This window comes from Pongo pygmaeus, chromosome 1 (assembly GCF_028885625.2).
Source record: "Pongo pygmaeus isolate AG05252 chromosome 1, NHGRI_mPonPyg2-v2.0_pri, whole genome shotgun sequence".
Classification (NCBI taxonomy): domain Eukaryota; kingdom Metazoa; phylum Chordata; class Mammalia; order Primates; family Hominidae; genus Pongo; species Pongo pygmaeus.
In genome coordinates, this window is record NC_072373.2 from 136,820,453 (window position 1) to 136,842,864 (window position 22,412).

A 22,412-nucleotide genomic window follows, 5' to 3' on the forward strand; every position below is an offset into this window, starting at 1 on the left:
ACCAAAAAACCTCTTTTCTCTATAAATTACCCAGTCTGAGGTATGTCTTTTTTTTTTTTTTTTTTTTTTTTGAGTCTCGCTCTGTTGCCCAGACTAGAGTGCAGTGGCACGATCTTGACTCACTGCAAGCTCGGCCTCCCGGGTTCATGCCATTCTCCTGCCTCAGCCTCCCAAGTAGCTGGGACTACACGCGCCCGCCACCATGCCCGGCTACTTTTTTTGTATTTTTAATAGAGACAGGGTTTCACCATGTTAGCCAGGATGGTCTCGATCTCCTGACCTCATGATCCACCTGCCTTAGCCTCCCAAAGTGCAAGGATTACAGGCGTAAGCCACTGCGCCCAGCCAGTCTGGGGTATGTCTTTATTGGCAGCATGAGAACAGACTAATACAACTGCCTAGAATAGTCACTGATAAACAGTAAACTGGCTCAATGAAAGTCAGCCATTATTAGTATAATTATAAACCTGTGGCAGAATGACTTACAAATTTATACTAATTTTGAAAATTAAGTAATACTAGAAAAATTAGCAAATAATAGTCTGATTAAGAACTGACATTCCTCGCCTCTTTTCCTTTCTCTGCCATCATGGTGTGTGCTTGACTCTGCTTCTTGCCATGTCTTCTCACAAGACTTTCAGGATTAAGCGATTGCTGGCCAAGAAACAAAAGCAAAATTGTCCCATTCCCCAGTGGATTCAGATGAAAACTAGTAATAAAATCAGGATTTTATTAATAAAATAAAACCAAAAGGAGACAATGGAGAAGAACCAAGCTGGGTCTATAAGGAATTGCATATGAGATGGCACACATATTTATGCTGTCTGAAGGTCACAATCATGTTACCATATCAGGCTGAAAATATCACCACTATCCGGAGAGTTTGACATGTTTTGTTGGGAATATATTTTTTCTCTCTGCATCTGTTATGAACGCGTTGGTTGGCTGGGTTCAGTAATAAATATGTGAGGCCTTCCATTAAAAAAAAAAAAAAATTACATTCCTCAATGTACTTATGCATTTTAACAATGATTTTTATATAAAAAGCAAAGGAAAGCAGCAAGTTTAAGCCAAAAAACAATAAATAAAATAATAAATTTTCTTTAAAAATATAATTTTTAGAAGAGCTTTCTTTTAAAATATTGAAATATAAAATTTATTCAAAAGCAAAATAACAGCTTCTATGAAGTATGAGCTACATATAATAAGTAAACAGCACAGTACCAAAAATTCCATTTTTTTCAACACATCAGTATCTTCTTTTAATTACACATTTTCTCCCTAGAATAATGCAAAATAATAGATTAATATTTGAAATATTCCTAAACTGATTGAGCATTAAAAGTCTACCATAATAACAGGAGTATAATTTAAAGCGAGAGTGAGAAATATTTAGTCTACTGAAAAATATGAATCATAAAAAGTCAATAATTAACCACATGAATATAAAATGCAGGCCGAATGCAGTGGCTCACTGCCTGTATCCCAGCACTTTGGGAGGCCGAGGTGGGTGGATCACCTGAGGTCAGGAGTTCGAGACCAGCCTGGCCAACATGGTGAAACCCTGTCTCTACTAAAACATACAAAAATTAGCTGGGTGTGGTGGTGAGCATCTGTAATCCCAGCTAGTCAGGAGGCTAAGGCAGGAGAATCACTTGAACCTTGGAGGGGGAGGTTGCAGTGAGCCGAGATTGCACCACTGCACTCCAGCCTGGGAGACAAGAGGGTAACTCCATCTCAAAAAAATAAAATAAAATAAATAAAATAAAAAATAAAAGCAAATAATTCTGGCTTGATGAGGTAGGTGTGAATATGAGGTTAAACTAATTTTAAAACTCAAAAAAAGGAACATAAAAATAACATTTAGGCATCAGTGTCACATTATAGTTTGAGAGCACAATAAACAAGGATGAATAGCTACATGAAAAAAGTCAATGAAAAAGGAAGATTAAAAAAAGAAAAAAGAGCAGAAAAAGACAAAAGACAATTATTTACATATAAAAGCAGTTTAACATAAAGTAGAAAAATAGAGGAAAAAGGCCCAGGGGATTTAAGAAAATATGGGCCAAATTTTCTTGTCATACCTTCATCTTTACTGAGGGTGTGAATTTGAAAATATTATCATGTCTCTAGGTATTACCTATACTCCTGGTTTAACATTTTTTTTATCTTTGCTTTCCCTATAGCTAATTTCCTAATTTCTTATTTTTCATCTTACTGCATGATATATGTACCATATCTTGAAAACTACTTACAAATAAGAGAAATAGAATAACTTCTTATAAATTCCTAATAAACGGTGAATTCGCTAATTAATCAGTATTCACAACACTTCCACTGCTCTAATCCAAAACAGGATTAGAATAGGAGTTAATATGAAGTCTCTGAATTTGCTGATATTGTGTTCTAAATTGTGTACAGGTGTAATTTTTTGAGTTCTGAAGCTTTTGTTAGTCTGAAAGCAGAATACTGCTGTGTTAAGAGGCTTTACTCTCAATGGAAGTGCCAACATACTTAACCATTAGGAAAATAGTATTTGGGCTGCAACACAAGGGAGCTAACACTTATTAAACACTTCTCATGTATCGATTTCCACATTCTTTTCATTGTACCAGTGGACTTTAAAACTGTACTTTCTGAAGCAGAGCTGGATTTAGGCCAGCTGATACCCTCTGCACAGCCCAACAATGGTGCCTCCTGGCCCTACCACTGCTTTAAAAAATTGCTTAAGAGTCCTTTAGACGAATCAGCTGATGAGTCAAATGCTATCCAGACCCAGCTAGCTGGTTTTGAAATTCACACCATGTGTAAAGAAACAAATGTAATACCTGATGACACTTTCAAATCAAACTTTTAAACTTTTGTCACTCATCATACCACAGAAAATGATTTTTTAATAATGCAGATTAAATTTGAACATGGCAGATAAAGACAGTTACTAAAAATTCTACTAAAGTCAAGTGTGGCAGTGAACGAATTAAGAGGATGATAGCTAGAGCAAACAACTCTGTGGCATTCCCCTTAGTTCCCTATGGTCCTGCTTATTTTCCTTAATGATTAATCCAGGGCTGCTCTGGAGCTTTTGCATGAGCAGCCATGAGTAGATTTAAGTAACTAGGTAAAGGTCAGACATATCCTACCCCCAATCAGATAAACTACCTTTGAATCTATTTGACATACTGGATTTCTTTATTTTATTTAAATAATAATTTCTTTGGTTTAAAAGAGTTTTAAAATCCTGCTTTTAAATAGGAGACCAATGCAATGTCATACTTAAGTGGCAGGTGAAATAAGCTGAGGACCTGAACTAGGCTACAGATCATGGCTCTACATCCCAATTTAAAATGTCTCTTTCAGGCCAGGTGTGGTGGCTCACGCCTGTCATCTCAGCACTTTGGGAGGCCAAGGTGGGTAGATCACATGGGGCCAGGAGTTTGAGACCAGCTTGGCCAACATGGTGAAACCCCGTCTCTACTAAAAAATGCAAAAATTAGCCGGGCATGGTGACACACGCCTGTAATCCCAGCTACTTAGGTGGCTGAGGTATGAGAATCGCTTGAACCCGGGAAGCAGAGGTTGCAGTGAGCTGAGATCATGCCACTATACTCCAGCCTGGGTGACAGCGCAAGACTCTGTCTCAAAAAAATAAAAATACATTTCTTTCATTAAATTTTACAGAGTAGTATATATTTATTAATGCAACATACATGTAAATGACTATGAGGTGGTCACTACCACAGGTAATGCAACTGAGGCTCATGCGCTATAAGAGTTCCATGTGAGCTTAAAGTTATGAGTATTGACTGTGGTCAATGCATTTAAAACTCAGTAGAGTATCATTGACAATCAAGAAAACTATGTTTGTACAGAATATAACTTTGATCGGATTGTAAGAATCCAATCTTTTAAGTTTAACAATAGGCTACAACGTTTGTTTGTTGTGTTTAGAGATGGGTTCTTGCTCCGTTGCCTAGGCTACAGTGCATGATAATAGCTCACTGCAGCCTCGAACCCGGCTCAAGCAATCCTCCCACCTCAGCTTCCAAGTAGCTAGGACTACAGATGTGTGCCACCATGCCCAGCTAATTTTTCATTTTATTTTTCTGTAGAGATCAGGTCTTGCTATGTTGCCCAGGCTGGCCTTGAAATCCTAGTCTCAAGTAATCCTCCTGCTTGGCCTCCCAAAGTGTTGGGATTAAAGGTGTGAGGCACCTTGCCCGGCCAGTATTTTGAATATTTTAATTTGGCATTGATCTTCAATGATAATTGAATAGGTGAAATGACTTGAAAAATTCAAATATATATTGCAAAAACCTACAGAGTAAGAAAGTATTCTATCTGTTATGTAGTAACTTTTAACTCCTACTATTTATTTATTTATTTATTTAGAGATGGAGTCTCGCTCTGTCACCCAGGTTGGAGTGCAGTGGTGCAGTCTCGGCTCACTGCAACCTCTGCCTCCCGGGTTCAAGCAATTCTCCGCCTCAGCCTCCTGAGCAGCAGGGATTACAGGTGCGCACCACCACGCCCAGCTAATTTTTGTGTTTTTAGTAGAGATGGGGTTTCGCCCTCTTGGCCAGGCTGGTCTTGAACTCCTGACCTCGTGATCCACCTGCCTCAGCCTCCCAAAGTGCTGGGATTACAGGCGTGAGCCACCGCGCCTGGCTAACTCCTACTCTTAATCCTTAATTGGCTAAGCAACTGCAAGACCAAACTATGTAATCAGACATACTGAAGAAAATACCAGTACACTTATGTAAATATTATATATAGTGGTTAAGAGCAGGGACTCAGTTTCCTATCATAAGGATAATAATAGTACCCACTACAGTAGAACTATTAGGTACTATTATTTGGTACTATTCAGATAATAGTACCTATCAGGGGGTTGTTATAAGGATTAAATGAGTTAATTTATATATAAAGGATTTGCTTGACATACAGTAAAGGCTATGTATTGTTATGATCACAATCTGTCACTGTACTTATCAAATTTATCCTGCATAAATTAGGTGCTATTTTTACCAAAAAGAGAGTCTTGCATATCTATGACTGTAAGGGTCACTGGAGTAGAGCAGAGGTTCTTAAAGGGTGCAGTACCATCCTCTACAGAACAGAATCTAGAAATTTCTGATGGTACTTTTTGTTTGTCACTATGATAGGGGAGAAAGGGACATGCTGCTGCTGATATACAACAGGCAGGGACAAATGATGCCAGATGTCCTGTATCTTGCATGGTTGTTCCACATGACAGAACTATCTGGCTGGCAATTCTACTAGACTTTGCTAGTCTGTTTATGCTTTCCTACTCTCCAAAGTAAGTAACCATTTCACATACCTTCCCTGTTCTTAAATATCCAATATCTTACTGTGCCTTAGCTAAAAAACCCTGCTTCTTATTTCACTAAGAAAATAAAAGCAATCAGCCGGGCGCGGTGGCTCACGCCTGTAATCCCAGCACTTTGGGAGGCAGAGGCAGGCAGATCACGAGGTCAGGAGATCGAGACCATCCTGGCTAACACAGTGAAACCCCATCTCTACGAAAAATACAGAAAATTAGCCGGGCATGGTGACGGGCGCCTGTAGTCCCAGCTACTCGGGAGGCTGAGGCAGGAGAATGGCGTGAACCTGGGAGGCGGAGCTTGCAGTGAGCCAAGATTGTGCCACTGCACTCCAACGTAAGCGACAGAGCGAGACTCCGTTTCAAAAAAAAAAAAAAGAAAAGCAATCAATAAAGAGATTTCTCTCCCACTACCAAACCTTCCATTCCATATGTTTCTGTGCTCCCATATTCTGCCTTCCTTCCTACCACAGTGGATGAACTGCCCCTTCTTTTATCCAAGACCAACTCCTCTACTGCTCTCCTGTATCCCATTTCTTAAGCCTACCTTAAGGATTTTACTCCTTCTACTCTGTCTTGAATTGCTGTTTCCCTGTCTACTGGATCATTCCTATCAATATCCAACAGCTGTTTTCTCTCTTACGTTAAAAAGCAAAACAAAAAACTCTCCCTTGACATCACATCTCCCTCATTTCTCTGCTTTACTCTTTATCCAAAGAGTTGTCTATTCTTGGTGTTTCTGTTTCCTCTCTTTCCATTCTATGCTAAACCCACTCTACATCGGGCTTTCATTCCCATTGTTACTCTAAAGCCAGTCTTATGAGGGTCATAAAAGCCTCGACATTACCAAATATGATAGTCAATTATCAATCTTCACTTTACTTAGCAACACTGGACACAATTGATCTCACCCTCCTTGAAATACATTGTGAAATATTATACTCTCCTAATTTCTCTTCTGTTTCACTGATTACTTCTCAGTTACCTTTACTGAATCTTTAACTTCTTGGGTGCTAAAAGTAATATGCTAAAAGTGAAATTTTGGCCAGCACAGCCTGATGAAATCTAGCATTTAAAACTACAGTTGTGTTTACTGTATGTAATTTATTTAGCCACTTGATACATTCATAAATATTCATTCAGCATCTACTATATACCAGGCACTAGAAATATAGAAATAAGCGAAATGACCATACCCTGTCCACACAGAGCTTACATTTTCAGTGGGGGAGACAATCAATAAACAAGTAGATAGACATATACTTAAGCCAGCAAAAATAAGTATTATGAAGAAAAACTCACTCAACAATTTTTCTTTGTCTTGGATCTATTCCAACAAAATTTTTTTTTAACTGTTCAGGCCACCAAAGCTATCCTGATGTGTTTGAAAATGATGTTAGGCATTTTTTAAAAAGCTGACATTATCTAAAGGAGATTATTTCCATTCGCCCATTCACAAACTACAGATTAAATCCTATATTGTGGAACATAAGGAATACGAGGAGCAGAAAAGTGAGAAAGTAATTAGTTCAAAATAAGAAGAGGACCAGAAAAATATTAAATCATAAAAGTCAAGAGAAGAGAATATCAAAAGGGGGAATGGACAGTTAAATCTACAAAAGCTGAAGAAAAAGAGGATACTAAATTTGTTTATTATATAAGGAGTTTTTTTGTGACTTTCAAGAAAACAGTAAATTTAATATTCAAGAGACAAATACAGTAAGTTACAAAGTGGGAAGGGTAGTAAGGAGGTAGCAACAATGGAGAAATAGAATGAATAAAAATTTTTTTTGAGATGGGGTCTCCATGTTGCCCATACTTGTCTCAAACTCTTGGGCTCAAATAATCCTCCTGCCTCAGCCTCCTGGGTAGCTGGGATTGCAGGCATGTGCCACTGCACCCAGCTTAGAGTGGGTATGAATTTAAGATGTCTGGAAATGAAAGGAAGAGGGAAATAAAGAAGCCTGAAGATACAGATTAAATCAGGAAGCAGAGAAGCAAAATAGGCAAGCGTATTAAAGGCTTGAAAGTACATGTTCAAGAGGTTCTCTCTAAAAAAGAAGAGGGACATATCTTTCTTTTAAAGAGAAAAGGGACAAAAGAAGGAAAGATGAACATAACTATTTTAGGGTGAAAAATTATAAGGATGAGGGCAGTTGGCCTTATTCATGCTTTTAAATAATGGCTAATCAGTAAATCAACTTTCCAAAGATCAGTGATAGCCAGCAATAACTTATTTTGACATACAGAGCCCAGATGAACAGTAAATTATGACGAAGTTATGAGAACATTCACCTCAGAACCTACTTTCTCTGGATTCCTCTCACTGCATATTTCTTCTTACCATTTTTATTTTTTTCAGTTTTTAAATTTTTTTATTTTTAAGCACTTTCATGTCTATCTTCCTATTTTTTGTTCTACTTCCTGTTCTGTCTCCCTCTGCCTCTCTCTTTCCCCCTATTATCTCACACCATGACCTAGAGAAAATGTCTTTTGGTATTGATTTTACTTAATGTGTAAAATGTAAAATCTTCCTTTTTCAAATATTAGTAGTTTTTCATTTAAATATATGAATTTTCTTCCAAGTAATAAAATGATATTCTTTGGAAACAAATTATTACAGCTTACAGTGTATAAAATACATACCTGATTTAAACCAGCACCTGTTTGCATAGAAGATTTTTTTAATAGTCTTACTTCTTTGTTTATGTATCTTAGCATCCCACTAAGCGTGTTAAAGTCATTACTCTCAGAACTTTCATCTTCTAGGTTATATGTAAGAGGTTTAAATGAGTCTGGCTGGGTGTAAGTCAGATTCTTATGGCTTTCTTCTAATGTTGAAGGCTGTTCTAATTGCATTTTCTTTAAGTCCTGTAGTAATTCTTCAGAAAGATCTTCATCACCATTAGTTTTGAAAGTAAGATCACTGGCACTAATAGAGCGACGTAATTTTGTACACTTGGAAAAAGATGTGTGAAAACGTTTAGCAAATTTTGAATCTTGAACATCAGGCATAATTTCTGTTGGAGATGTAAATGGGGCTGGCAGAAACTTCATGTCTTCTGCCTTTTCATGTCCAGAAATTTTGGCCTGTAATCTGGTTAATTCTGATTCCTGCAGAAAAATTGGTACATAGTAGGTGCTCAATACATTTCTGTTAAATGAATGAACTCCTTAGAAAATCGTAGACTTTTAGAAAGTCAACCTTTGTCCCAGTATAGGAATTCTGTTTATAATTCTTGAGAGTTTTCCAAGCTCTGTTTAAAACCTTTACTTAAGATAGGTTCACTTTGGGAAAATTACACATGTTCATTTGAAATATGCTTATTCTAAGAAATTCCATTAAAACTAGATTTTCCTTATATATATATTTTTGGTGTTAATGACAATATCAATTTCTATTCAAGATTGAAATCTTACACCTAAAAATTTCTCTGCAAAGGTGTAGAGGTATGCTATCTTTTGTTAATCTAACACATATAGACACAAAAAGACCCCTTTCAGAATTTCCAGTAGGCAATAAATAGATAAGCTATTCTGCTTTTTGTGTTCTCATTACAAGAAAGCTTTAGTATATTAGAAATTTTTCAAAAACTTAAAGAAGTGATAAATTTTTAATAAATCAATCCTTGTTAAATAAACTATTCATTTCAATTTTTTTCATGTCTTTCATTTGGGTCCTCTGACTGAACTTTGGGATCCTAGGAATGAGACTACATACACTAAAAAACCAAAAAGCCTAAAAAAGAGATGACATTTTAATTTCAAAAGCTTAATAATGTAAGTATAGTAGTCTCCTCTTCAAATACATTTGCCTTTTCTTAAAGGTATCCATAAGATACATATTTCTAAATCCTGTCAGTTTTAATCTGATAGTTTCTATTCTTAAAGTAGCTTTCAAAAATACTGTGTTCATAACTAAAATTGTCATAACCACAGAATGCATTACAAAATAGTTTAACATGCATATTTCAATTCTTTCCTGGTTTTTTTTTTTTTACTACTTCATCTAAAATTGATTTATAGGATTTTTTCTAAAATACTTTAAGTTCTAGGGTACATGTACTCAACGTGCAGGTTTGTTACATACGTATACATGTGCCATGTTGGTGTGCTGCACCCATTAACTCGTCATTTACATTAGGGATTTCTCTTAATGCTATCCCTCCCCCCTCCTCCCACCCCACGACAGGCCCCAGTGTGTGATGTTCCCCACCCTGTGTCCAAGTGTTCTCATTGTTCAATTCCCATCTATGAGTGAGAACATGCGGTGTTTGGTTTTCTGTCCTTGCAATAGTTTGCTCAGAATGATGGTTTCCAGCTACATCCATGTCCCTACAAAGGACATGAACTCTTCATTTTTTATGGCTGCATAGTATTCCATGGTGCATATGTGCCACATTTTCTTAATCTAGTCTATCATTGATGGACATTTGGGTTGGTTCCAAGTCTTTGCTATTGTGAATAGTGCCGCAATAAACATATGTGTGCATGTGTCTTTATAGCAGCATGATTTATAATCCTTTGGGTATATACCCATGGGATGGCTGGTTCAAATGGTATTTCTAGTTCTAGATCCTTGAGGAATCACCACACTGTCTTCCACAATGGTTGAACAAGTTTACAGTCCCACCAACAGTGTAAAAGTGTTCCTGTTGCTCCACATCCTCTCCAGCACCTGTTGTTTCCTGACTTTTTAATCATCGCCATTCTAACTGGTGTGAGATGGTATCTCATTGTTGTTTTGATTTGCATTTCTCTGATGACCAGTGATGATGAACATTTTTTCATGTGTCTGTTGGCTGCATAAATGTCTTCTTTTAAGAAGTGTCTGTTCATATCCTTCACCCACTTTTTGATGGGGTTGTTTGTTTTTTTCTTGTAAATTTGTTTAAGTTCTTTGTAGATTCTGGATATTAGCCCTTTGTCAGATGAATAGATTGCAAACATTTTCTCCCATTCTGTAGGTTGCCTGTTCACTCTGATGGTAGTTTCTTTTGCTGTGCAGAAGCTCTTTAATTAGATCCCATTTGTCTATTTTGGTTTTTGTTGCCATTGCTTTTGGTGTTTTAGTCATGAAGTCCTTGCCCATGCCTATGCCCATGCCCAGGCAATGGTATTGCCTAGGTTTTCTTCTAGGGTTTTTATGGTTTTAGGTCTAACATTTAAGTCTTTAATCCATCTTGAATTAATTTTTGTATAAGGTGTAAGGAAGGGATCCAGTTTCAGCTTTCTACATATGGCTAGCCAGTTTTTCCAGCACCATTTATTAAATAGGGAATCCTTTCCCCATTTTGTTTTTGTCAGGTTTGTCAAAGATCAGATGGTTGTAGATGTGTGGTGTTATTTCTGAGGGATCTGTTCTGTTCCATTGGTCCATATCTCTGTTTTGTTACCAGTACCATGCTGTTTTGGTTACTGTAGCATTGTAGTCAGGAAGCGTGATGCCTGCAGCTTTTTTCTTTTGGCTTAGGATTGTCTTGGCTGTGTGGGCTCTTTTTTTTTGGTTCCATATGAACTTTAAGGTAGTTTTTTCCAGTTCTGTGAAGAACGTCATTGGTAGCTTGATGGAGATGGCATTGAATCTAAATTACCTTGGGCAGTATGGCCATTTTCATTATATTGATTCTTCCTATCCATGAGCATGGAATGTTCTTCCATTTGTTTGTGTCCTCTTTTATTTCATTGAGCAGTGGTTTGTAGTTCTCCTTGGAGATCCTTCACATCCCTTTTAAGTTGGATTCCTAGGTATTTTATTCTCTTTGAAGCAATTGTGAATGGGAGCTCACTCATGATTTGGCTCTCTGTTGGTCGGTTATTGGTGTATAGGAATGCTTGTGATTTTTGCACATTGATTTTGTATCCTGAGACTTTGCTGAAGTTATCAGCTTAAGGAGATTTGGGGCTGAGATGATGGGGTTTTCTAAATATACAATCATGTCATCTGCAGACAGGGACAATTTGACTTCCTCTTTTCCTAATTGAATACCCTTTCTTTCTTTCTCCTGCCTGATTGCCCTGGCCAGAACTTCCAACACTATGTTGAATAGGAGTGGTGAGAGAGGGCACCCCTGTCTTGTGCCAGTTTTCAAAGGGAATGCTTCCAGTTTTTGCCCATTCAGTATGATATTGGCTGTGGGTTTGTAATAAATAGCTCTTATTATTTTGAGATACGTCCCATCAATACCTAGATTGAGAGTTTTTAGCATGAAGGGCTGTTGAATTTTGTTGAAAGCCTTTTCTACATGTATTGAGATAATCATGTGGTTTTTGTCTTTGGTTTGGTTTATGTGATGGATTATGTTTATTGATTTGCATATGTTGAACCAGCCATGCATCCCAGGGATGAAGCAAACTTAATTGTGGTGGATAAGCTTTTTGATGTGCTGCTGGATTCAGTTTGCCAGTATTTTATTGAGGATTTTTGCATCGATGTTCATCAGGGATATTGGTATAAAATTCTCTTTTTTTGTTGTGCCTCTGCCAGGCTTTGGTATCAGGATGATGCTGGCCTCAGAAAATGAGTTAGGGAGGATTCCCTCTTTTTCTATTGATTGGAATAGTTTCAGAAGGAATAGTACCAGCTCCTCTTTGTACCTCTGGTAGAATTCAGCTATGAATCTGTCTGGTCCTGGACTTTTTTTGGTTGGTAGGCTATTAATTACTGCCTTAATTTCAGAACCTGTTATTGGTCTACTCTGGGATTCAAGTTCTTCCTGGTTTAGTCTTGGGAGGGTGTATATGTTGAGGAATTTATCCATTTCTTCTAGGTTTTCTAGTTTATTTGTGTAGAGGTGTTTATAGTATTCTCTGATGGTAGTTTGTATTTCTATGGTATCAGTGGTGATATCCCCTTTATCATTTTTTGTTGAGTCTATTTGATTCTTCTCTGTTTTCTTCTTTATTAGTCCTACTAGCAGTCTATCAATTTTGTTGATCTTTTCTAAAAATCAGCTCCTGGATTCATTGATTTTTTGAAGGGTTTTTTGTGTCTCTATCTCCTTTAGTTCTGCTCTGATCTTATATCTTGCCTTCTGCTAACTTTTGAATTTGTTTGCTGTTGCTTCTCAGTTCTTTTAATTGTGATGTTAGGGTGTCAATTTTAGATCTTTCGTGCTTTCTCTTGTGGGCATTTAGTGCGATAAATTTCCCTCTACACACTGCTTTAAATGTGTCCCAGAGATTCTGGTATGTTGTGTCTTTGTTCTCATTGGTTGCAAAGAACATCTTCATTTCTGCCTTCATTTCGTTATGTACCCAGTAGTCATTCAGGAGCAGGTTGTTCAGTTTCCATGTAGTTGTGTGGTTTTGAGTGAGTTTCTTAATCCTGAGTTCTAATTTGATTTCACTGTTGTCTGAGAGACAGTTTGTGGTGATTTCTATTCTTTTACATTTGCTGAAGAGTGCTTTATTTCCAATTATGTGGTCAATTTTGGAATAAGTGCGATTTGGTGCTGAGAAGAATGTATATTCTGTTGATTTGGGATGGAGAGTTCTGTAGATGTCTATTAGGTCCGCTTGGTGTAGAGCTGAGTTCAAGTTCTGGATATCCTTGTTGATTTTCTGTCTCATTGATCTGTCTAATGTTGACAGTGGGGTGTGAAAGTCTCCCATTATTATTGTGTGGGAGTCTAAGTCTCTTTGTACATCTCTAAGGACTTGACTTATGAATCTGGGTGCTCCTGTATTAGGTGCATATATATTTAGGATAGTTAGATCTTCTTGTTGAATTGATCCCTTTACCATTATGTAATGGCCTTGTCTCTTTGGATCTTTGTTGGTTTAAAGTCTGTTTTATCAGAGACTAGGATTGCAACCCTTGCTTTTTTTTTGTTTGTTTTCCATTTGCTTGGTAGATCTTCCTCCATCACTTTATTTTGGGCCTATGTGTGTCTCTGCATGTGAGATGGGTCTCCTGAATACAGCACACTGATGAGTGTGGACTCTTTATCCAATTTGCCAGTCTGTCTTTTAATTGGGGCATTTAGCCCATTTCCATTTAAGGTTAATATTGTTATGTGTGAATTTGATCCTATCATTATGATGTTAGCTGGTTATTTTGCTCATTAGTTGATGCACTTTCTTCCTAGCATCGATGTTCTTTACAATTTGGCATGTTTTTGCAGTGGCTGGTACCAGTTGTTCCTTTCCATGTTTAGTGCTTCCTTCAGGAGTTCTTGTAAGGCAGGCCTGGTGGTGACAGAATCTCTCAGCATTTGCTTGTCTGTAAAGGATTTTATTTCTCTTTCACTTATGAAGCTTAGTTTGGCTGGATATGAAATTCTGAGTTGAAAATTCTTTTCTTTATGAATGTTGAATATTGGCCACCACTCTCTTCTGGCTTGTAGAGTTTCTGCTGAGAGATCTGCTGTTAGTCTGATGGGCTTCCCTTTATGGGTAACCCAACCTTTCTCTCTGGCTGCCCTTAACATTTTTTCCTTCATTTCAACATTGGTAAATCTGAAAATTATGTGTCTTAGGGTTGCTCTTCTCAGGGAGTATCTTTGTGTTGTTCTCGGTATTTCCTGAATTTGAATGTTGGCCTGCCTTGCTAGCTTGGGGAAGTTCTCCTGGATAATATCCTGAAGAGTGTTTTCCAACTTGGTTCCATTCTCCCCGTCACTTTCAGGTACATCAATCAGACGTAGATTTGGTCTTTTCACATAGACCCATATTTCTTGCAGGCTTTGTTTGTTTCTTTTTACTCTTTTTTCTCTAAACTTCTCTTCTCACCTTATTTCATTCATTTGAACTTCAATCACTGATACCCTTTCTTCCAGTTGATCAAATCGGCTACTGAAACTTGTGCATGTGTCACACACTTCTCGTGCCATGGTTTTCAGCTCCATCAGGTCATTTAAGGTCTTCTCTACGCTGTTATTCTAGTTAGCCATTCGTCTAATCTTTTTTCAAGGTTTTTAGATTCCTTGCAATGGGTTCAAACATCCTCCTTTAGCTTGGAGAAGTGTGTTATTACCGACCTTCTGAAGCCTATTTCTGTCAACTCATCAAAGTCATTCTCCGTTCAGCTTTGTTCCATTGCTGGCGAGGGGCTGCAATCCTTTGGAGGAGAAGAGGCACTCTGGTTTTTAGAATTTTCAGCTCTTCTGCTCTGGTTTCTCCCATCTTTGTGGTTTTACCTAACTTTAGTCTTTGATGATAATGACCTACAGATGGGGTTTTGGTGTGGATGTCCTTTCTGTTGATGTTGATACTATTCCTTTCTGTTTGTTAGTTTTCCTTCTAACAGTCAGGTCCCTCAGCTGCAGGTCTGTTGGAGTTTTCTGGGGGTCCACTCCAGACCCTGTTTGCCTGGGTATCACCAGCGGAGGTTGCAGAATAGCAAATATTGCTGCCTGATCCTTCCTCTGGAAGCTTCATCTCAGAGGGGCACCCGGCTGTATGAGGTGTCAGTCAGCCCCTACTGGCAGGTGTTTCCCAGTTAGGCTACATGGGGGTCAGGGACCCACTTGAGGAGGCAGTCTGTCCGTTCTCAGAGCTCAAACTGCATGCTGGGAGAACCACTGCTCTCTTCAGAGCCATCAGACAGGGACGTTTAAGTCTGCAGAAGTTTCTGCTGCCTTTTGCTCAGCTATGCCCTGCCCCCAGAGGAGTCTAGAGAGGCAGGCAGGCCTCGTTGAGCTGCGGTGGGCTCCACCCAGTTCGAGCTTCCCAGCCGCTTTACCTACTCAAGCCTCAGCAATGGCAGATGCCCCTTCCCCAGCCCAGGCTACCACCTTGCAGTTCGATCTCGGACTGATGCACTAGCAGTGTGCAAGGCTCTGTGGGTGTGACACCCGCCGAGCCAGGCACAGGATATAATCTCCTGATGTGCCATTTGCTAAGATGGTTGGAAAAGTGCAGTATTAGGGCAGGAGTGTCCCGATTTTCCAGGTATTGTCTGTCACTGCTTCCCTTGGCTAGGAAAGGAAAATCCTCCAACCCCTTGTGCTTTCTGGGTGAGGTGATGCCCCGCCCTGCTTCGGCTCACCCTCCGTGGGCTGCACCCACTGTCCAACCAGTTCCAGTGAGATGAACCAGGTACCTCAGTTGGAAATGCAGAAATCACCCGTCTTCAGCATTGACCATGCTGGGAGCTGCAGACTGGAGCTGTTCCTATTCGGCCATCTTGGAACCCATCCCCGATTTACATGATTTTTAAGTGGCTAGAGTGCCAATTTTTTGTTGTAAATCCTACATTCACATTCTTAAAATCACAATTAACAAAACAGTTGTAGAGGTGGCACAGAACAGGACTGTACACAGCTGCAGTCTTTTTCTTTTTCCTCTTCTGCATTATCTAGCCATAATTGATATGTGGTATCTCATATAAGTAGTATTTTATTTAAGTTAGTTTAACACATAACTTTTACAATTAAATATAGTACACTGAATACATTAAATTAATTCAACTTTTTCTTAAGACTCAAAGAAGGTCACTGTTGTGAACGTAATTGTAGTGAGCCATAATATAATGATGCCTTCATGGCTCTCAAAAAATTGTCTTTGCCCTTGTTGACCTCAAGTGATCTGCCCACCTCAGCCTCCTGAAGTGCTGGGAATACAGGATTGAGCCACCACTCCTGGCCTACTTTATGATTTTAAAAGAACTTTGCTGATTTTGAAAAATGCTTCTACTTTTTTTTAGGTACATCAAGTATAAAACCCTCTAAACATTATGATTAGATGAGTTTATATTTGAACATTTATAAATTATATCTTCTATGGTAATAAGATGTACATCATCTTAATAATTTCCTAAATTCAACATCTTCTAAATAAAATGCTTTTTATTCAAACAGGCCAATATTTGGTCATATAGTCCTCTATAAACTACAAAGACAGGTAAGTCAGACATTTACATTTTTATAGATATGCTTTATTACTTTTATATGTTTACTTACTTTAGTAAGTAATGCTTCATTTGCAGCTTCAATTACTTCATTCCTATCTTGGACTTGTTGATGCAAATTGCTTACAGTATCCTGAGCTTCTTCTAATTCCAGTTTTGCCTTCTCTAACTGTTCATTTAGTTGCTGAACAGAAGTCTTTTGAGAGTCAGCAGAAATCTTCCACTTTGCATGGTTCTCTTGATGTGAAATCATCTATATAGCCCCAGAATTGGAAAAGAAAAAAATAAAAAAATAGAATGAAACTGGATTCGACAACAGTCTAATGCTTTCTACTTTTATTTACTTTTTCTTTAAAAAAAGTAAATTCTGTTTATAGTTACAAACATCTGATTTCTCAACGAATACTAGAGGAAAAAGGGAGAAAAGGAATCCATAATCTTCAACTTACTTAAGAACTTAATTAACCAAATGCAATAGATTCTATTTGGGCACTGATCTGAACAAATAAACTATAAAGACATTTTTGAGACAATTGGGGAAATGTGAACAATGATTGGGTATTTGATGATATTAAGGAGTCACTGTCAATTTTTAAGTGTGATAATGGTATTGTGGTTCTGTTCCAAAAAATAGCCCTTATCTTTTAGAGCTATGTTATGGTTTGGCTGCGTATGCCCACCCAGGCTTCATCTTGAATTGTAATTCCTGTATGCCGAAGGAGCAACCTGGTGGGAGGTGATTGGGTCATGGGGATGGTTTCACCCATGCTGTTCTCATGATAGTGAGTTCTCATGAGATCTGATCGTTTAAAAGTGTGACACTTCCCCTCTTGCTCTCTGTCTCCCACCACCATGTAAGACATGACTTGCTTCCCCTTCTGCCATAATTGTAAGAATTGTAATTTTCCTGAGGCCTCCCCAGCCATGTGGAACTGTGAGTCAATTAAACCTCTTTTCTTTATAAATTACCCTGCAACTGTCACCGTTCTCCAGACCCCAGAATGGTAGATCCAGCGACAGCCCTTGCACCTTCACCTGGAAAAGCCTCAGGCACTCACACCAGCCCTAAGACTGTGTAATTTATAAGGAAAAGAGGTTTAATTGACTCACAGTTTTTATAGCAGTGTGAAAATGGACTAATAACAGAAAACTGGTATCAGAATAGTGGGGTACTACTATAAAGATAACCTGAAAATGTGGAAGTGACTTTGGAACTGGGTAATGGGCAGAGGTTAGAACAGTTTGGAGGAATCAGAAGACAGGAAGATGTGAGAAAGTTTGGAACTTCCTACAGACTTGTCAAATGGTTTTGACCAAAATGCTGATAGTGATATGGACAATGAAGTGCAAGCTCAGGTGGTCTCAGATGGAGATGAGAAACTTATTGGAAACTAGAGGATCTTGCTACGTTTTAGCAAAGAGACCAGTGGCATTTTGCCCCCACCCTAGAGATCTGTGGAACTTTGAAGTTGAGAGAGATGATTTAGGGTCTCTGAGAGAAGAAATTTTTAAGGATTCAAGAGGTGATCTGGCTTTTGTGAAAGTGTACAGTCATACGCATTCACAAAGAGATGATCTGAAATTGGAACTTATGTTTAAAAGGGAAGCAGAGCATAAAAGTTAAAAAAAAATTGCAGCTTGGCCATGTGGTAGAAAAGAAAAACCCATTTTATGGGGAGAAATTCAAGTTGGCTGCAGAAATCTTCTTAAGTAATGAGGAGCTAAATATTGCCAAGACAATGTGGAAAATGTCTCCAGGCCATTTCAGAGATCTTCAAGGAAGCGCCTCCCATCACAGGCCTGGATATCTAGGAGGAAAAAATGGTTTTGTGGTCCAGGCTCAGAGCCCCACTGCTCTGTGCAGCCTCAAGACGGGGTGACCTGTATTGCAGTTGCTTCAGCTCCACCCATGGCTAAAAGGGGTCAAGGTACAGCTCAGACCATTGCTTCAGAGGGTGCAAGCCCTACACCTTGGGAGCTTCCATGTGGTGTTAAGTCTGCAGGTGCACAGAAGACAAGAGTTGAGCTTTGGGAGGCTCTGCCTAGATTTCAGAGGATGTGTGGAAATGCCTGGAAGTCCAAGCAGAAGTCTGCTGTGGAGGTGGAGCCCTCATGGAGAACCTCTACTAAGGCAGTACAGAGGAGAAATGTGAGGTTGGAGCCCCCACACAGAGTCCCCACCAGGGCACTGGGTAGTGGAGCTGTAAGAAGAGGGCCACCATTCTCCAGACCCCAGAATGGTAGATCCACCAACAGCTTGCACTGTGCACCTGGAAAAGCCCCAAGCACTCAATGCCAGCCCGTGAAAACAGCCACAGGGGCTGTGCCCTGCAGAGCCACAGGGGTGGAGCTGCCCAAAACTTTGGGAGTCCACCCCTTGCATCAGCATACCTTGGATGTGAGACATGGAGTCAAAGGAGATTATTTTGGAGCTTTAACATTTAATGACTGCTCCACTGGGTTTCCGATTTGCATGGGCCTTGCAGCCTCTTTGTTTTGGCCAATTTTTCCCATTTGGAAGGGGAACATTTACCCAATGCCTGTACCCCCATTGTATCTTGGAAGTAACTAACTTGTTTTTTATTTTATAGGCTCATAGATGGAAGGCTTGTCTCAGATAAGACTTTGGACTTGGACTTTTGGGTTAATGCTGGAATGAGTTAAGACTTTGGGGTTCTGTTGGGAAGGCATGATTGTGTTTTGAAATGTGAGAAGGACATGAGATCTGGGAGGGGCCAGGGTTGGAATGATATGGCTTGGCTCTGTGTCCCCACCCAAATCTCATCTTGAATTGTAATCCTCACGTGTGGAGGAAGGTACCTGGTGGGAGCTGATTGGATCATGGGGGTGGTTCCCCCAAGCTGTTCTCATGATAATAAGTTCATTCTCATGAGATCTGATGGTTTAAAAGTGTGGCATTTCCACACACTCTCTCTCTCCTGCTGCCATGTAAGACATGCCTTGCTTTCCCTTAACCTTCTGTCATGATTGTAAGTTTCCCGAGGTGTCCCCAGCCATGTGAAACTGTGAGTTAATTAAACCTCTTTTCTTTATAAATTACCCAGTCTCAGGTATTTTTTTTTTTTTAAACTTTATTTCAACTTTTATTAAACCAAATCCAGTAACTTTTACAATGCCTTACTAGAGGGTTGCCTCATAACTGAACCTTCATTTCTGGCGGGGAAGAAACCATGGCTTCAGGCACATGACTGAAGTTTGGCCATGTTCCATCATTAACGTTCCAACATCACCAGGGACACAAAGCTCAGCATGAGGACTTCTACCCAAATCTCCCTACGACAGGTACTTCTTCAACTTTTCCACCACCTCTTGAGGCTCAGGGAATTTGAGTTTGCATGGGGGCCCCTTCTTAATGCCAGTCCAGAGCTCCACACTGCTGCCGTCCGGGCGCAGCAGCGTCACCTGGAAGCTGCCCCTCTGGGGCTTCGTCGGGTTCACCTTTACTGGAAGCTCTGGGGCCTCCAGGCACAGCACCTGGCTCAGGGCCGCGGCGTTGCGCCCATAGACGCGTCAGCTAGTGCAATGCTCGATAACAATGGTCGCCTCCTCCATTCCCTCCCCGCCGTTCGTCAGCTTCTCTCGCTTCTCGGCTACGGCGACCACTGTGGCCTCAGCCTTACACTTCCTCCCGCGGGGAGCCATGGCGCCTAGAGCCCGGCCGAGAATGCAGCGGGACTGGTGGGTGGGGCGCGGAGACGCGACCACTGAGCGGGAACTGGGCAGCGAAGAGCGCAGCCCGGAAGCTCCACTCCTACCCAGTCTCTGGTATTTCTTTATAGCAGTGTGAAAATGGACTAATGGACTAATGGAAAATGAACTAATACAAGATACTTATTGAATATAGAATAATTATGTCTACATAGTTATTTACAGATGAAATAATTATATCTAAAATTTGCTTCAAATAATATGTGAATATGGGGGATGGGTTGCGAATGGGTTTAACATTTATGTTAAACTCCATTCAAGGGAATTTGGTAACATTTTTGTGGGTGATTGGTGGGGCTTGTGGGGACCATGTCTTGCTTAGATTGGTGGGGCTTGTGGGGACCATGTCTTGCTTAAATACATTTAGAATCATATCTCTTTGAAAGCATTGTGCTTTCAAAGGTTAAAGGTATGTTGACACACTTCCGAGAATGCTTAGGACTGTCTAGGTTTTATGCCTGGTACCCTCATGTAATTACTATAGCATTCCTTTTCATTCTCAAAAGTATTCTCTTTTAGATAAAGAAAATGTTCAATGTATTTATGGATGAAATAAATTGGCTATGCATTGATAATTATTAACGTTCAAAAATAAATATGAGGATGTATACTATTTATACTATTCTATTTTTACATATATTTAAATTTTTCATAATTAAAGGTTAAAACAATCTCATTCTCCTCCAATAAGTCAGGAGTTTTATATTTATTATTAAGTGATTTTCTGACAATTTGGAAACCTATATATTAAAAAATACGGTTGATCTCGAACTAGAAATACCATTTGACCCAGCCATCCCATTGCTGGGTATATACCCAAAGGATTATAAATCATTCTACTACAAAGACACATGCACACGTATGTTTACTGCGGCACTATTCACAATAACAAAGACTTGGAACCAACCCAAATGTCCATCAATAATAGACTGGATAAAGAAAATGTGGCACATATACACCATGGAATACTATGCAGCCATAAAAAAGGATGAGTTCATGTCCTTTGCAGGGACATGGATGAAGCTGGAAACCATCATTCTCAGCAAATTATCACAAGAACAGAAAACCAACCACCACATGTTCTCACTCATAAGTGGGAGTTAAACAATGAGAACACATAGACCTAGGGAGGGGAACATCACACACTGGGGCCTGTTGGGTGGTGGGGGATTAGGGGAGGGATAACATTAGGAGAAATACCCAATGTAGGTGACAGGTTGATCGGTACAGCAAACCACCATGGCATGTGTATACCTATGTAACAAAACTGCATGTTCTGCACATGCACCCCAGAATTTAAAGTACTAAAAAAAAAAAAAGAAAAAATACTTTTAAAGTATAATAAAAAAAACTGTTAAAAATTATTGATCCTCTTTTCTAGCTCTCTATTACTTTAATACCATATCCTCTCATTTTTATATTCAAACAACATATATATTTTAAAAGTAAATTTTTGTCAACTTCCAAACAGGTAAAAATATATACTTCAATATTATAGACAAAATATTAGTATCAAATACTAAATAGTAATATTAAATATTAAAATGCAGTGGCATGTACTTGTTTTTTTTTTTTGAGACGGAGTTTCACTCTTGTCATGCAGGCTTGACTGCAATGGCACGATCTTGGCTCACTGCAACCTCTGCCTCCCAGGTTCAAGCACTTCTCCTGCCTTAGCCTCCTGAGTAGCTGGGATTACAGGCATGTGCCACCAAGCCCAGCTAATTTTTGTATTTTTAGTAGAGATGGGGTTTTGCCATGTTGGTCAGGCTGGTCTCGAACTCCTGACCTCAAGCAATCCACCTGCCTTGGCCTCCCAAAGTGCTGGGATTACAGGTGTGACCCACCATGCCCGGTTGGCATGTGCTTTTACTCCCAGCTACTTAGAGGCTGAGGGGGAGGGGTTATCTGAGCTCTGGAATTTGAGGCCAGTCTGAGCAACACAGACCCCATCTCTTTTTAAAAAAGATAGCAATACTGAACTAATTTTACAATTAATTTTACGTATAATCTATTTATAATTTCAGGTGGCTTATAAAACTAAAAGAAAAAATTGGATAATGATACTTAAAAACAGAACAGAGGCCATATAATGAAAGTGTAATGAATAGTTAAGGGCAAACACTTGAGAGCGCCTAATTATTACTGATAGTTATTAAGTTGAGCTGTTAATAACAATTATATAATTATGCTGAGTCCAACAGCATTCATTCAGGTTTGTCTCTAAAGATCAAAGGTTGCAAATTCTTAGCCTTAGGATTAGATTCAGCTTGTAAATATGTTTTGTTTGGCAGGCACAATGCTTTCAAAGAGATATGATTCTAAATGTATTTAAGCAAGACATGGTCCCCACAAGCCCTACCAATCACTCACAAAAATGTCACCAAACTCCCTTGAATGGAGTTTAACAAATATTTGCAACCCTTGCCATATTAGAAAAAACGCTTTATTAGCACTAAACATAAGTAATTTATTTAAATCATATACAGA

At 39.1% G+C, this 22,412-nt stretch overlaps 1 protein-coding gene and 2 pseudogenes across 32 annotated transcripts in view; 1 reads left to right on the forward strand and 2 right to left on the reverse strand.

Moving 5' to 3' along the window:
* Nucleotides 1-618: 618 nt before the first annotated feature.
* LOC129030600 (large ribosomal subunit protein eL39-like) lies at nucleotides 619-1,017 on the forward strand (annotated as a pseudogene).
* The window catches only part of CCDC18 (coiled-coil domain containing 18), a 101,594-nt gene continuing 79,900 nt past the window's right edge, over nucleotides 719-22,412 (reverse strand). For 26 of the 32 annotated variants that reach the window (XM_063664603.1, XM_063664638.1, XM_063664629.1 and 23 more), the window contains 3 exons: nucleotides 16,246-16,446; nucleotides 7,988-8,455; nucleotides 719-1,281 (listed from right to left, as the gene is read on the reverse strand). In XM_063664603.1, coding sequence (XP_063520673.1) covers nucleotides 1,267-1,281; nucleotides 7,988-8,455; nucleotides 16,246-16,446 — 684 coding nt within the window. In that variant the 3' untranslated portion in view covers nucleotides 719-1,266. The remainder of the gene's footprint in view (nucleotides 1,282-7,987; nucleotides 8,456-16,245; nucleotides 16,447-22,412) is intronic. The other 6 variants (XM_054476069.2, XM_063664668.1, XM_063664641.1 and 3 more) reach the window with 3 other exon arrangements.
* LOC129030590 (selenoprotein H-like) lies at nucleotides 19,285-21,221 on the reverse strand (annotated as a pseudogene).